The sequence below is a fragment of the Plectropomus leopardus genome, chromosome 4 (genome assembly GCF_026936395.1).
Source record: "Plectropomus leopardus strain MGB_pleo_1.0 chromosome 4, ASM2693639v1, whole genome shotgun sequence".
Classification (NCBI taxonomy): domain Eukaryota; kingdom Metazoa; phylum Chordata; class Actinopteri; order Perciformes; family Serranidae; genus Plectropomus; species Plectropomus leopardus.
Genome location: NC_142179.1, coordinates 20,340,314 through 20,356,005, shown reverse-complemented (window position 1 = coordinate 20,356,005; position 15,692 = coordinate 20,340,314). Strand labels below are relative to the sequence as shown.

At 39.4% G+C, this 15,692-nt stretch overlaps 1 protein-coding gene across 1 annotated transcript in view; it reads left to right on the top strand.

The window, feature by feature from the left end:
• Positions 1-10: 10 nt before the first annotated feature.
• dnah10 (dynein axonemal heavy chain 10) overlaps positions 11-15,692 on the top strand; it is a 29,314-nt gene continuing 13,632 nt past the window's right edge. Inside the window, exons 1-40 of the mRNA XM_042487993.2 lie at positions 11-1,169; positions 1,993-2,102; positions 2,208-2,316; positions 2,420-2,535; positions 2,670-2,886; positions 3,272-3,429; positions 3,653-3,883; positions 4,088-4,278; positions 4,435-4,633; positions 4,729-4,923; positions 5,110-5,280; positions 5,684-5,860; positions 6,487-6,645; positions 6,755-6,921; positions 7,010-7,161; positions 7,278-7,442; positions 7,528-7,735; positions 7,865-8,021; positions 8,121-8,600; positions 8,710-8,868; positions 8,959-9,075; positions 9,190-9,292; positions 9,408-9,586; positions 9,680-9,891; positions 10,044-10,200; positions 10,328-10,561; positions 10,641-10,763; positions 10,850-11,083; positions 11,202-11,425; positions 11,975-12,244; positions 12,351-12,534; positions 12,663-12,797; positions 13,049-13,201; positions 13,402-13,590; positions 13,861-14,007; positions 14,500-14,691; positions 14,837-14,955; positions 15,039-15,197; positions 15,302-15,437; positions 15,538-15,660. Of these exons, the coding sequence (XP_042343927.2) occupies positions 941-1,169; positions 1,993-2,102; positions 2,208-2,316; positions 2,420-2,535; positions 2,670-2,886; positions 3,272-3,429; positions 3,653-3,883; positions 4,088-4,278; positions 4,435-4,633; positions 4,729-4,923; positions 5,110-5,280; positions 5,684-5,860; positions 6,487-6,645; positions 6,755-6,921; positions 7,010-7,161; positions 7,278-7,442; positions 7,528-7,735; positions 7,865-8,021; positions 8,121-8,600; positions 8,710-8,868; positions 8,959-9,075; positions 9,190-9,292; positions 9,408-9,586; positions 9,680-9,891; positions 10,044-10,200; positions 10,328-10,561; positions 10,641-10,763; positions 10,850-11,083; positions 11,202-11,425; positions 11,975-12,244; positions 12,351-12,534; positions 12,663-12,797; positions 13,049-13,201; positions 13,402-13,590; positions 13,861-14,007; positions 14,500-14,691; positions 14,837-14,955; positions 15,039-15,197; positions 15,302-15,437; positions 15,538-15,660 (7,140 nt within the window). The 5' untranslated portion in view covers positions 11-940. The remainder of the gene's footprint in view (positions 1,170-1,992; positions 2,103-2,207; positions 2,317-2,419; positions 2,536-2,669; positions 2,887-3,271; positions 3,430-3,652; positions 3,884-4,087; positions 4,279-4,434; positions 4,634-4,728; positions 4,924-5,109; positions 5,281-5,683; positions 5,861-6,486; positions 6,646-6,754; positions 6,922-7,009; positions 7,162-7,277; positions 7,443-7,527; positions 7,736-7,864; positions 8,022-8,120; positions 8,601-8,709; positions 8,869-8,958; positions 9,076-9,189; positions 9,293-9,407; positions 9,587-9,679; positions 9,892-10,043; positions 10,201-10,327; positions 10,562-10,640; positions 10,764-10,849; positions 11,084-11,201; positions 11,426-11,974; positions 12,245-12,350; positions 12,535-12,662; positions 12,798-13,048; positions 13,202-13,401; positions 13,591-13,860; positions 14,008-14,499; positions 14,692-14,836; positions 14,956-15,038; positions 15,198-15,301; positions 15,438-15,537; positions 15,661-15,692) is intronic.

Here is a 15,692-nt window from a genome sequence, read left to right as displayed (position 1 = left end):
TATCAAATCATTTGTCTGAAACAATAACTCATTTATTTGTACATTTCTGATTCATTGATGTCAGTTAAACCAGCTGATCAAGTGATTTGTAGTTTTTAATTAGCTACTGAAATAGCAACTGATTGAAAAAAGAAATGTATTGATCTAACATAATATAAAGCAATTAAAAGAAATACAATACAAAACAAAAAACTGCATAAGCCAAGCTGTTATTATCCCTCTGCGTTGGCGATAGCCATGGCCGGAGGCATGTTTTCGGGTTGTCTGTCTGTCCATCCCATTCTCTTGAAAAATGACATCTCAAAATTGCCTTGAGGGATTTGTTTTTTTCAATGTATGACTTTGTCGCATTTTCGAGAACGCAACATCTCAAGAGCAGTTGAAGGGAATTTCTTTAAATTTGAATTTCTTTAAATTTTTAAATCTTCTTGGACTTAACTAATTATAGTTTTGTTTTAGAAGGGTTTGGTGTGAAGATGGCAAAATGTTAGAAAAAAAGTAATAAATAATACTTGATGGAGCAATTAAATCAAAATTATAATTGTCTATAACAAATCAAATAGATGATATTAGAATTATTTAATCATTTTTATGATATTTTTCTGACTGGATGACAATGAAAAACTTGAGTTATGCTTCAGGAATGTATGTAAAGTAGAAAGTCACTGTCAAATGACTTTTGGCTATAGTGTGCCTGAGCACGATAGCGCCTTTCAGTCAGCACTGTGGGAACAAATTTCCACCATAGTTGTCTCCCAACAATAGGAGGCGCGAGACGTTTAGTGGTTGCCACGGCAACGTCAAACAGCTAATCTACAGCATAGTATGTTAGTTGTTAATGCTTTGGACAGCTGCAATATTATTGGGAAAAAAACACATAACCAGAAACTAGCTACATTTTTTTAGTTCTTAGAATGTAAACTAACGTTATTGTGAAAACATGGTCCACGACGATTTGCGAGTGGAGTGGATCCGACAGTGCGTATCTGCCGATTTCAATTTATCAGACCCTCCAAACTGTTTCGACGAACTGCTCAGTCAGGGAGATGGAGAAATAGAGGACAAAATTATCCGTTATTTGAACGTTGTCTCTGACGAAGACTCACCGTCATGTCTTCTGTTTTTCAAAACTGTCAGAGAAGAAGAAATTGAAATTGAAATTCCAGTCGGTAAGTTAGCAAAGTTGCTATTAGCCCCATTATGTGCCTCTCATGTAACCTTAGATATGAATATACATTTGGGTCACAGGAGGACAGGTTGTAGGCCTAGTACTGCATTTTTGATGAGGTGAAGTCAGGTAATTTTGGACACTTTTTTTCTGCTTTTGTAATTTGTTATGGTTCTCTGATATTCTCTAGTTTTATGTAGAAAATATGTTAAACCCATCCATCACTTAATTCATTCATTACATCATGAATGCAATCTATTGCTATTAAAATGATGATCCAGCTTTTCTGCTATGCTTACCCCATTCTTCTGTTGCATATTTTTTTTAATCAACACAAAATGCTGGTTTTACTTCAGAGAAATGTCCCATTTTAGCTTAATTTTGTCTCCCTCTGATTAACTGCATGTATTAGTACTCAAACAGATCCCTTCCCCATAAGAAGTAAAGTGCACTCTGAAAATATTTTAATTATAAGTCAAATATAAGTCACCCTGTATTCTTTTTTTTGTTTTACCCATATAATTTTAGCTATTATTGAAATAAGGAAATCAACCTGTCGTAAGGCTTTTTTATGCTCTGCGACCAGTGGATTTTTTACTCTTTGCTCTACCCGTAATAGTTATCTGAGGCCAATAAGAAGTATCGTTTCATGTGAAGCACATTTGTAGCAACAATTAAAAAACATTTTAGTGAGCAGCTGCTAATATTCATAGAGCCCAAGATGTAAAGCTTGTTTGTCCCATTTTATCTGATGTCTAAAAATACCTGACTTCACGCTAGCATGCTGACAATAAGACTGCATCTAACTACTTTTATAACCACAGAAAGGAGGAAAGATAGAGACTCTTCAGATCCTGACAAGAAACCTCGGACTCAAAATGGAGTGGAGATAACCTCAGACTCAGAGGAGACATATGAACAAAGTCCCAGACATGTGAGTTCAACCTTTATTTCCAACCCGCCTGTGTTAATTGTTTTTTAAATTGTGCTGATGAGGAGGAAAATAAATGTTTAACTAATTTCTGATTTTGTGTTTTAGATCATTGAGCTCCAAGTGGTCTACCACATTGAGCTTCATGTGGCAGTTAACGAATACCCAGAGAGATTTTTGAAATCTCCTGTCTATTACTTTATCAGGAACACAAAGGGTGAGGTGACAAATCAGGGTTTTTTTTTTAAACAACACATGTTCAAGCTTCTTTTGCACATAAAAAGGATTACTCAAGATATTGCTATTTGTCTTTGCAATAGACACCATTGGTGAGCCGCATGACATGAAGGAGGCCAGTATGCTGATGCCCAGGCTATTTGACATTGGCATGCATAGTGGAGAGCCCCTTTGCGTGTTGCAGAACAAACTCGCTAATGTAAGTATAAAATTAAAAGCAAAAAAACCAACAGCAACCACAAACAGACAGAAAACTGTCAACATCAACCATCTCAAAAACTTCTTTCTGCAGAAAATAATAAAGGATGCTATTTTCACTTTGTCTCTTGTCAGGTGTATATACCCTTGATTACAGCCCACCAGATGAGGATATCTGGTGTAGGTTATGAAAGCAGGGCAGCGTCTCCTCAGGAGGAGACCAGTGGAGAGGGTAAAATGGAGAGTCCAGTGAAGTCAAGTGGGCAATTCACGATTCGTGATGAATTTCTCCACAGGACATACAAGTTTTTGGGAATGGTCAACACAGCTCTCCAACACCTTCAGATTCAAGGTTTGTTTTATTAGATATACTAAAGGCTTATATTTTTATTTCAGGATTGATCAATATTTGACTATTAAAAAACAAGTACATTTTTTATTGTACTTTGTGGAATAATCAACAATCCCTTGGAATTCCCTATTTCTCCCCTCACTTTTTAAGCATATTTTGAGATGCCATGAAATGACTTTGTTGAAAAAGTCAATAATGTTGTTTTTTTTTGCAGTTGTAAATAGCACTGCTATTTATGTAAGAGGAAAAAATATATATACATGAACATACTTTGAGGGTTTCTTTTGGGGTTGGTAAATAAAAAAAAAGCCTTGAATTTGCTGTTCATGCTTGTTTTTATTTCATAAAAACCAATACACTCTAAAGATCAGTCTCTTTGTGGCAGATGAGATTACCCTTCACATCCCTGAGCTAGACCTGGAGCCGGAGGTGGATGTACTGCTGTCTAATCCCGAGATGGTAGAGAAGTTGGAGCAGTGTGTGATGAACTGGCAGACTCAGATTACCATTGTTATTGAGGAGCAGCAAAACAAAAAGCACCAGGTTTGTGAATCTGCCTGTAGTCAGAGTTTCAACCCAGGCAGCCTTGGTGGTTCAATTGAAGGATTTGGGGTTAATCCATGCCATCACATATATAGTTCTAATATTACCAAAAAACAAAATCCCTGTCATCTTAAACTCAAATTATTTGGTAGAAGAAAACATAAAACACACACAGAGATGTCCATAGACCAATGTAAAACATTAACTTTTCATTGTCCCCCAGGCACCTGGCCCTTTGGCAGAGTTAGCTTTTTGGCAGGAGCGTGCATCTGTTCTGAGTGCTCTGAGTGAGCAACTCAAACAGCCTGTAGTAAAGAAGATCTTGGAGGTGATGACCAAAGCAGATGCAGGCATTGTTCAGACTATGGAAGGAACGGTTGCTGAACTTAATAAATACCGCGTGGAGGCAGACGATAATCTACGCTTCCTCAGCACAATGGAAAGACACTTCATGGTGAGTTACACCTTTTGTAAAGGCAGTGCTGCTGGATATTGTTACTTTGATTTACACTTTTCTCTGTTAATAATGAACAGTGTAACTGTCAAGAGCTGATGGCTACAAACACACACCTGCCACAAATACTTTCTAATCAGAAAATGTGACTACAAAATCATTTCTCACCTTCAATTCTTTCAAAGTTACTGTTATCTGTTGTAGAATCTGGCTACTGGAGCAAATTTTGGTGTGATCCTGGAGACCATCCCCCCTCTGATGGACAGCCTGCAAATTGTGTGGATGATCTCTTGCCACTATAACACAAATGAGCGTATGGTCCCTCTAATGGAGCGTATTGCCTGGCAGCTGTGTGAACGTGTAATTCAAGTAATTGACGTCAACACGCTATTCAAGTATGTGTGGATACAATTTAAATTTTGTATATTGGATGTTAAGATCTTAGATAGAGTTTACATTTGTAAGTAGTAGTAGTAGTAGTCTTTTTTTTTTTCAAAATAGGTTGTTTTTTGCTTTCAGTATAACTTAACAATATGCTGTGCCTTGAACAGAGATAAGAGGGAAGTGGCCAAATCCAAAGTGCATGATGCTAAGCAGGTCCTGGACCTGTGGAAGTCATCCTATTTTGAAGTGCGTGCTGAAATTGAAGAATCAGGCAGGGATGCACGCTGGGAATTTGACCGTAAGAGACTGTTTGAGAGGACTGATTACATGGCTTCTGTCTGCCAGGACCTGTATAATGTTTTGCAGGTCTGTGTACACGCACTTTATAAATACGGACCTCTCACTCAATAACTGAACATGAGAATGTATAAAAAGAGTTCTTCCTGATTTGTGTTGTGCAGATTTTGGACGAATTCTATAACATCTTTGGTCCAGAGTTAAAGGGTGTGACCGGTGACCCAAAACACATTGACAAAGTGCTGTGCAGAGTGGATAGTCTGGTTTTGCCTTTTGAAGACATCAGCTTTGATCTTTTCAGCATCTGTAAAATAAGCAGCTGGAAAATGATCATGCAGGACTTCAACACTACAGTTCAGGTGCGTTTGGGACATTTGGAAAGCAGAAGTTTTGATGCTTGACATGAGATCTGGACCAACATAACAATTAAATTATGCAAAAGTGTATCAATGATCCTGTCAATTTGCACCTATACAACTGCCTAATTTTCTATGTGCTGTACTTCAGTTATCAAGCTGATTGAGTTCTCATATGTGTCTGCTCAGGCTATCGAGGGAGAGGCAATCAACTTCATTGATCAGTCTTTTAAGACACTTCGCTCGTCAGCTGCTGCCTTTGCCATGCTCCTGAAATTCAAACACATTCGCTCCAGAGAGGCCATCAACAACCATTTGATGAGAAAGTTTAATGACACCTTGGCTCAGTATTGCAAAGAGGTGCTGTACTGTGAAATCAGGAAAACGTCCTGGTTGATATTTGACACTGCAGTTAAATTGAAATTACTATCAAATTATGTGATAAGATCAGAACAATGCAAAGCCTCAGTTGAGGAACAGTGAGTTCATGCTCATGTTTAAGTACAATTATTATTACTTACAGTCAAATGACTTGCATTGTTACACTGATTTCATCATCATCAAGGTTCATCTTTATCATCCAGGTAAATCTGGAAGTTACGCTGCATGCAGCCTAATCATTCAACGCCACTTTAAGAATATATACAGCTAAACAACGTTTCATGTTGTGCTGCTGTACCAGTTTAATAATTAGGATTTTAATCGAATGAGCATGATCTTCTAAATGCAGTTTTTAGTAGAAGTATTTTTGTTTTGTTTCTAGGTGGACAGCATAAATAACATCTTTGAAGCCAATAAGAACAAACCACCGCTGAACAGGAATGAGCCTCCAGTGGCTGGAGCGATCGGATGGGTCAGATCTCTTCTCCACCGCATCAAATGCACTATCCTGTCCTTCCTGGAAATACCGGAGATGCTTGAGAGTGAACAGAGCACTGCGGTGAGTGTCTTTACTGTTGCACAGCTGTATATATATCAGTGTAAATACTAAGCTGTTAAGACCTATATCTGATCTTATCTCTGCTGTAATGCCTGTCTGCCTTTGGGCATTTATCCTTGGACTCCTTCCACATGAATCTGAAATTCAGGTACAAATAAAAAGATAATCACTTTATGCTCGCTTCAGGCTAAATACTGTGTTGCAAGTTTATGGAGAAGCACTGAGGTACCAACAGTTGGAAATTGGTTTTAAAGTCTTTCCGACTGTTTTGCCATGGAAAAACTGATTTATGCCACCAGGGGGGAAGATACAGAGAATATTTAAGATTTGGAGACTGTTTATAAATTGTCTTGGAATTGGATTACCAAGATGTCTGCTGAGTGTTGCTGAGAATGTTGCAATGCATAAAAAAATGTATTATTCAGTATTAAAGGTACATAAAAATTTCAGGTGTTTTTGTTTTGTCTGTTTTTATGTGTGTAGAATTTTATATGTTAATTTGTTTTGTTATTTCTGACAAAACCCAATAAATATCATTTTTATTTAAAAAAAAAAAAACAAACAACTATTAGGATGGTCAGATATTGTTGAAAACCTTTGGGTGACTTTTACTGAATGTTGCTCAGGCCAAGGACAAGTACAAAGAAACTGCAGTGAAGATCCGGGACTATGAAGTGAAGAAATATGAGCACTGGCTGGCTGAGACAGAACGCAACTTGCCTTTGCTACTGAAAAAAAAACTGTTGATCATGATTGCAAGTGAAAACCAGATTCAGGCTGAACCGGTATGTATCTCTTGCTATTAACTTGCTTTTAACTGTTGCTCAATATTGTGAAAAATACAGATACATTAACTATCTCTCATTTTCCTGCTTTAATTTTTCTCATTTTAAGGATGTCCCAACAACTGATAGCAGCCAGTACAGGAGTGTGCGATACATTGTGGACTTTGATCCAAAAATCAGGGAAATTATTTCTGAGACAGAAAGCCTTGTGTCACTGGGCTACTCTGTGCCTTATCTACCTCAAACTGTTGCTCTACAGAAGAACAAAATGATCAGGTAATGATAAAGTAACCAAATACCTAAACACACAAAACCACGAATTAATGATAATCTCTGACCTGATCTGTTTCAAACTTGGTTGTAGGCATGTAAATGATCTGAACAACATTGTCAACCGCTTCCACTCTGTAATGGACAGCCTGAGTGAAGAAAAGGTCATTATGCTGGCTCAACAGATCAAAGCTGTCAAAAAAGAGATGCAATTTGGATGTCAAAGACTCAACTGGAATTCTCTGGGTACAGTACATACAGAGGCTGAAATGTCTGTTTCATCTGATTTACTCACACTCGTGCTCTGATGCCATTAGTATTCTCTTTAAAATTGAAATCAGATAATATGGGTTTGGTTTTAGGAATTGCTGACTTCATCAACCGAGGCCTTCAGGCTGTCTCTAAGTTTGAGTTAGTTGTCAGTCAAATTCAGAAGAATGAGAAGGACATTGAGTCCAAGTTGCAATCCATGGTGATGGCCAACTTATTGAAATTTCCAGTCCCAGATAAATCAAATGACCTACCAGGTAGGATATTGGATTATTGGATATAATCATTATGTTATAAGAATTCAAACTTATTTTTATTGACTTAATTGCATGTTTTTTCAAGGTGTCAAGGAGTTCTGTGAACGTATTGAGCGAGAGCGGGCCAAGACTGTAAATCTGCTGAGTAGGAAGTATGCAGACATTGGACCCCTCATTATAAAGACAGAACACTTGATCATGGAAACCAGCAGTGGCAAAGCAAAGTGTATGGCAGATTATTATAAGCACTGGGAACACAAGGTGCTAGACTCCCTCATAAAGATGGTACTGAGGTAATAACACAATCTCAACGTTTTTAAGTTATCTACTTTGTGAGCAGTAATAATCACTTCTCATTTGAAATACAGTAGAATATTTGTCTCAGCCGCTGTACCATCCCTTTTGTTGTTTTTTACATTTAGGAACATCCAGGCCTTCAACGTAGCGCTGAGAGGAAGTACTGCTCTTTTCCAAATTGATGCCATCCTGTCTGCCCCAAAGATTGTGTTGCAGCCCCAAAGCAATGAGATCTACTGGCTGATCATGCAGTGTATCAAAGACTGTGTAGAAAGTTCCAAGGTAGGATCATCATCATTGCTGCATTTAAAAAAACCCAAAACTGTTTGTAATCTAGCACTGACAATGTGACATGGTTCTGCCCATATTGTTGTGTTTCAGCAATTTGTGCGCTGGATGCATGGGACCTGCATTGAATGCCCTCCACAACATGTGGGTAGTGAAGATGAGGTGGTGACATTTAGCTTCTACAGTGATGTGAGGCAGCATCCTCAGATCAATGAGAGTGCCATGACAGTGTCCCAGAACATCCAGCGGCTGCTTCTTTCTGTGGATCAGTACCTTGTTCACTGGAAACGCTATCGGCCCCTTTGGGAGAAAAACAAAACCATCAACAATGAAAAGTTTGCTGCAAGAAAGCCATCCTGTGTCATGTATGATGATAAGCTGCAGTTCCTTTCTGGTATTAATCAGGAGGTGATGCTGGAGCCTCTTTTTAAGAATGAGCACATCATCCATCTAAACCTGGAGCCTCTGGCTCACACAGTGCGGGAGACTGCCGAGTCCTGGATCAGTTCACTAGGTAGCCTGCTAAACAAGCCTGCCAAAGAGGATCTCTTCAACTTGAGAGATGAACTGATGGTATTGAATCATGCTACACTGTTTGTGCTGCATGTTTTTATAATAAATATTCTTTGATTTTTTAAGAAAAAAATATGTGATTTATTATTATGGTTATTTTGTACAACAGCGGCTCTCTGAGAAGCTGAAACAGAACCCTGATACATTTGAAGACCTGACCTCTGTCCTTGGCACCATCTCAGACATCAGGGACATGTCTCTAGATGTGGAGATGAGATTTGCTGATATTCAGGAAAGATACAGAACACTGGCCATGTACAAAGTGGAGGTAAAGTGTGTTAAATATTAAACTATTTTCTGTTTAAAGTTTATATTGTTTGCCTTGTTGAACTCCTTGCATTCTATTTTGTATTTGTAGGTCGGAGAGGATGAACTGGAGCTGGTGGCTAAAATTGCCCAGATGTGGAGTGACCTGTTTACAGAATCCAGACAAGTGGATCGAAGTTTGACTGATGTTAAGAAATCCTTCACTGAGGTAAGACATCATACACTCACAATCTGTTTAAATGCAAAATGTAGAATGCACTTTTTTGTGTTTAAATTTTACACTTACAGTCCTCTTCCTATTCTCCTTCCATTACATTTAAAGATCACAAAGGACAAGATTGAGGAGTATAAGCAAGAGTTGTGTATCTTTGCTGAAAGCTTCAACATGCATGGTCCTGGAGCTGTGGGAGATGATTTGGAGAAAGGTACTTGTGCACTTGAACCCTGGCTTCAGTTGTTTTATCCAGAGCAATAGTATAGTAAACTAGTAAACTTCAAAATGTATTGGTGGGACCAGTCTCTCTCTTTTATCATTTGCAGGACTGACCATTATGGCAAAATATGAGGCAGAACTTGCCAAAATAGTGGCAGGACGGCAGGAGCTAGCTAATGCTGAGAAACTTTTGGACCTACCGGTCACCATGTATCCAGAGGTTATCAGCATGCAGAAGGAAATGAATGGCTTGAGACAGATATATGGTGTCTATAAAGCTCAGAAGGTCAGATGTAGTTGCATGTTTGGAGATATTACACACAATTTTGGTCAATGTGGTTCATTAAGTATTTTGTGTGTTTGCCCTTACATCTTTCAGGATGCAAAGACGGAGTGGTCTGAGACATTGTGGGTGGATTTAAACATCCAGCTGCTACAAGAGGGTGTTGAGGGTTTCATCAAAAGTTTGAGGCAGCTGCCTAAAGATGTGCGGGCGTTACCTGTGGCCTTTTTCCTAGAAGGACGTATGAAGGAATTCAGAGAGTCTCTGCCTCTTCTGCTGGACCTAAAGAATGAGGCCCTCAGAGACAGGTCAGTCTGCAGAACCTAACTGGAATAAATCTGACACTTAAATCAAAATGAGTGTAGAGTATGAAATATTCAAGATGAATGTTGACCATGATACAAATATGATCAGTATGAAAACATCAAATGAATAAGTGCTTTTATACTTGGGCCCACAGACACTGGAAGGAACTGATGGAGAGGACCGGCACTAAATTTGAGATGAACACTGACAGCTTCACTCTGGAGAACATGTTTGCTATGGAGTTGCACAAACATGCAGATGTCATAGGTGACATTGTCACCTCTGCGGTAAAAGAGCTCAGTATTGAGAAGGCAAGCTCCCGTCTTTGTGAATTATCTCAACCTGAGTTAGAAATCAGTTGTAGCAGTTTACCAGTGAAATCACAAATAGTTATAAAACACATTATTCATGTGTTTGTTTTTGTGTGTGCACTTCCAGGGAGTGAAGGAGGTAGTCGAGACCTGGGAAAACATGAAATTCAGTGTACTGCCCTACTTTAAAGGCACCCAGGAACGTGGGTCTATTCTTGGTGCAGTGGACGAGATCCTGCTGAATGTGGACAACGATGCCATGAACTTACAGAGCATGGCGGGCAGCCGTTTTGTTGGACCTTTCCTTGGCACCATACAGCAATGGGAAAAAGACCTGTCTCTCATTAGTGAGACCATAGAGGTCAGTGAGAGTGGCCTAATCTCCCATCACACTTTGTCCAGTCCATAAAATCCACACTGAATAAATGTTTCTTGCACAGGTATGGTTGCTGGTACAACGAAAATGGATGTACTTGGAGAGCATATTCATTGGTGGAGACATTCGCTCGCAGTTACCAGAGGAAGCAAAGAAATTTGATAACATTGACAAAAAGTTTAAAGAAGTGAGTGTTGCCATAATATTAGCCCGATGAAATAATCTGTTACTGGACATCTCTAAGCAATATCGTCCTCTTCTTTTTTTCTGTAGATAATGAGTGACACAGTGAAAAGTCCAAACATTAAGCGGTGCTGTCTGATTCCCAACCGGCTAACAGACCTGGAAGGCCTGAGTGATGGTCTAGAGAGGTGTCAGAAGAGTCTTAATGATTACCTTGACTCCAAGCGGAATGCATTTCCTCGCTTCTTCTTCATCTCTGATGATGAACTGCTCAGCATTCTGGGAAGTAGTGACCCTGCCTGTGTCCAGGAGCACATGATCAAGGTATCATGCCACTACAAACAGACATTTAGTTTTATTCTTCAAAGCTAGGTGAGGAGGATTGATGTTTGACATGTGTGTGAAACATTTCCTAGATATTTTTTCTTCTTTGTTCCATAAGATGTATGATAACATAGCATCTCTGAGGTTTGATGTGGAAAGCAATGGGGAGACTGTAGCTGGAGCCATGGTGTCTGCTGAGGGTGAGGTGATGGAGCTGAAGAAGCCCATCCCAGTGGAGGGCAGAGTGGAGGAGTGGATGACGGGAATACTACTGGAGATGAGGAGGACTAATAGACTCATCACCAAGGAAGCAATCTTCCGCTATTGTGAAGACAGAAGCAGGTGCGTATAGATGCTAAGGTTGTCCGAAGAATTGGTACTTAAATAATTTATTGACACCTCATATTTAAAACATAAAATCTCTGGTGATTATACAGTGGATAGTATCAAAAGTACCAAAGCTATTCTAAAGTTAGATTTTCAACCCAAGACTGCACAGATGAAAAAGCAAGGAAGAAAATCAACTGGTCTTCAACTAGTGGCTGTTATGGCTTTCTTTTCAGCAACAAACACATCACATGACTGGAGGCATGTGTTCAGTGACTTTTCCTACCTATGTGCATGCTGTTAATTTAAAAAAAAGAAAAAAATCATCCTGTTTTTGGTGTCTAGGGTTTTTCTTTTCTTTTTGTTTTGTTTTGTTTTGGTTTTGCCATGGTATTGAAATAGGTATTTAGTATTGTGTTTTTATACTAGAACTGGTATACTATGATGTGTACTAGTATCACATCATAGTTTAAAATGCTGATATTGTGACCACATTGGAAGATACTATATATATGTATGTGAGCAATTTTGCCAAAGTAAATGTGTCATTCCCATGTCTCTCAGGGTGGATTGGATGTTGCTTTACCAGGGCATGGTCGTTCTGGCTGCTAATCAAGTGTGGTGGACCTGGGAAGTGGAGGATGTCTTTAAAAATGTGAAAAAAGGAGAGAAGCACGCACTGAAGAATTACGCTAAGAAAATGCACCAGCAGATCGACGAGTTGGTAACACGCATTACACAGCCTATGAAGAAAAATGACAGACGAAAGATAAACACAGTGCTTATCATCGATGTCCATGCAAGAGACATTGTAGACAACTTTGTACTAAACAGGTAACCTTAAGAATCACCAGTTTTCACTTTTTTATTGCACATGAAAGTGAAAGTCATGGGTTTGAAGGTGAGCTTAATCAAGATGAATTTTGAATTCTCTTTCCAGCGTAATGGACGCACGAGAGTTTGAGTGGGAGAGCCAACTCAGATTCTACTGGATGCGGGAACCTGACAACCTATTTGTGCGTCAGTGCAGTGCTTCGTTCTCTTACGGCTACGAATACATGGGATTAAACGGTCGATTGGTTATAACTCCTCTCACAGACCGTATCTACCTCACCCTCACACAGGTCTGAGAAGCTCTGATAATTTGTATCAACCAAGCAAATTAATAAAATACCCAAGCAGACATATGTAAATTATCCTGTCAGTTTGTTTTGAAAACATGTCTGGATGTGGGTGTGTATTTGTGATTCAGGCCCTCTCCATGTACCTGGGTGGAGCTCCTGCTGGACCAGCTGGTACAGGAAAGACGGAGTCCACCAAAGATCTGGCCAAGGCATTAGGCCTGCTCTGTGTGGTTACAAACTGTGGTGAGGGCATGGACTACATGGTAAGAGGTCTTCATTTGAAGAGCCAGCTGCTACTGAAAGATATATCTCAGTGAATTGCTCCGTGGGGTTTTCCTGAGAATTATCAGTTTCTCTACATTATAATTCACTTCTAAGACATTACTGTGTGTTATTTCTGCCCAAATGATAACCATTTTAATTTATATTTTTAAAAAAACAAAGTAGCCATTCTCTGTTTTTCATTTGTCACTAGAAGACCTTTTCCTTGAACACCTGTCCTCTTTGTGTGTAGGCTGTGGGAAAGATCTTCTCTGGCCTTGCCCAGTGTGGAGCGTGGGGCTGCTTTGATGAATTCAATCGCATCGATGCCTCAGTGTTGTCAGTCATCTCCTCCCAAATCCAGACTATCCGCAAGGCTCTGATTCTTCACCTTGAAAGGTTCCATGTAAGTCTGTTATAGGTATGCAGAACTATGAATGAATACATAAAAAATAATCCCAATTGTAATTTCCATTCAAGGATATTTCAATGAGGGTTATTTCACTTGTGATAATTTAAATTGATAGCATGCTTTTTTTAGCCTATAAGCAGAAGTTTTTGACCATTATTCCGCTTAAACCACCTCCTCCTCGCCGTGCACATCAGTTTGAAGGGCAGGAGATCAGCCTGGATGACCGCATGGGGATTTTCATTACCATGAACCCAGGTTATGCAGGACGCACAGAGCTGCCAGAATCAGTCAAAGCCCTCTTCAGGCCTGTGGTGGTCATTGTGCCTGACCTGCAGCAGATTTGTGAGATCATGCTCTTCTCTGAGGGCTTCCTAATGGCCAAGGTGAGACACACACACAAAAAAACGAAAATTGAATTGTTGCTGTTTATTGCTCTCATCTAGAGTACAGTATCAACACATATTTATTCTGGAATGTAAGGATAGTTTGTGTTCATTTATGTTGAGTAATTTATGACATTTTTAATTAGTTTTTAGTTTTTTTTATATAAACATGTAAAAATCTGCAACTGTACCCTCCAAACTGCTCACCGCTTACCTACGCATGTCAATTTCTTATTGAGGATTTTATCTCTTCACTTTTCTTCAATTCAGATGTTGGCAAAGAAGATGACAGTACTGTATAAACTGGCTCGTGAGCAGCTGTCCAAGCAGTCTCATTATGACTTTGGCCTGCGAGCTCTGAAGTCTGTACTAGTGATGGCAGGAGAGCTGAAGAGAGGCTCACCAGACCTCAATGAGGTAGAGGCCAAATATTTTTCATGTTTCACTTTCTGAGGTCTTAAGACAAAGATTCAGTCTGTGTCTACCTAGTATTTTGCAACAAGAAATAGTGCTGATGCCACAGAGAATACGTGAAAGAAAATCTGTTTTTCTAGTGCTTTGAAACAGGTTTGACTGCTCCTTGTCAGTATGGTAGATGTAGGGACTGCAGTCTGACTTAAAAACTGTGTGTCAAAACACAAAATTAACCTGAAAAACATTTTCCCCTAAAGAACTGTAGGTTTAAGAATAATTAAAAAGAGAAAAAATAGTACGAGGTCACACAGATCTAAATTCGTGATAGGTTGGGTGATTTTTATCGGTAACAAATATAAGTTAATTTTATATGACCGAAAACATCGTCCACTTTAATTCTTGTGATCATATTAATTTTGTTTTGTTACAAGATTTTGTAATGGCTTGTGGTCTTTGTCACCCGTTTGTTGTTATCTCTGTCTTTCCTCTCCACAGGATGTGGTGCTGATGCGTGCTCTCAGGGACATGAACCTGCCAAAGTTTGTGTTTGAGGACGTGCCACTGTTCCTCGGGCTGATAACAGATCTGTTCCCTGGTTTGGACTGCCCTCGTGTTCGCTATCCCAACTTTAATGATGCTGTGGAAGAGATCCTGCAAGACAACAAATATGTCATGCTGCCCAACCAGGTGTTTCATCTGGGTCTTAGATCTGATTCTTTCAGATTCAAACTTTCCTACACAACCTACAAATTGATGAGTTACAGTGGAAAAAATTTAGTCACAGTCTTTACATGTTGATATAGTCTATTCTTTATGCTGTCTGTGGTTTCAGGTAGATAAGGTGGTTCAAATGTACGAAACGATGATGACCAGACATACTACGATGGTCGTGGGCCCAACAGGCGGAGGGAAATCGGTCGTAATCAGCACATTATGCCAAGCTCAGACAAAGTCAGTTTACATCACCTAGGTTTACACCACCTTCCGGATCTTTTATGTGGACAATAGTAACCTTTATTTCATCTCATCACCAGATTGGGATTGCATACCAAGATGTATCCTCTGAACCCTAAAGCCATGAGTGTCATAGAACTTTATGGTATTCTGGACCCTGACACTCGAGACTGGACCGATGGGATCTTATCCAACATCTTCCGTGACATCAATAAGCCTTCTGACAAAAAAGAACGGAGGTAAAAAAGAATTAAAGGAGATATTCAATCAATCATGATGCGGAATATGCCAGTGATGCCATTCATCCATTCATACTACATAAAGACATGAATTTGTATCACAGGTACATCCTGTTCGATGGGGATGTGGATGCTCTGTGGGTCGAGAATATGAACTCAGTAATGGATGACAACAAGCTCCTCACTCTTGCCAATGGAGAACGGATCCGTTTACAGAGTCACTGTGCCCTGCTGTTTGAGGTTTGTCTGGATTTTTAAGATGACTGTCAGTAGAATAACTTTCCTTACACTTTTCTGCAAAGTTTTAGAGCAATAATGTAAGAAAACATCTCCATCATAGGTTGGAGATCTGCAGTATGCTTCCCCTGCTACTGTTTCCCGCTGTGGGATGGTTTTTGTTGACCCCAAAAACCTGAGATATACACCGTACTGGCAGAGATGGGTGAATAACAGACCTGATGGGGTATGAGAAAAAAACATATACATTATGTAATA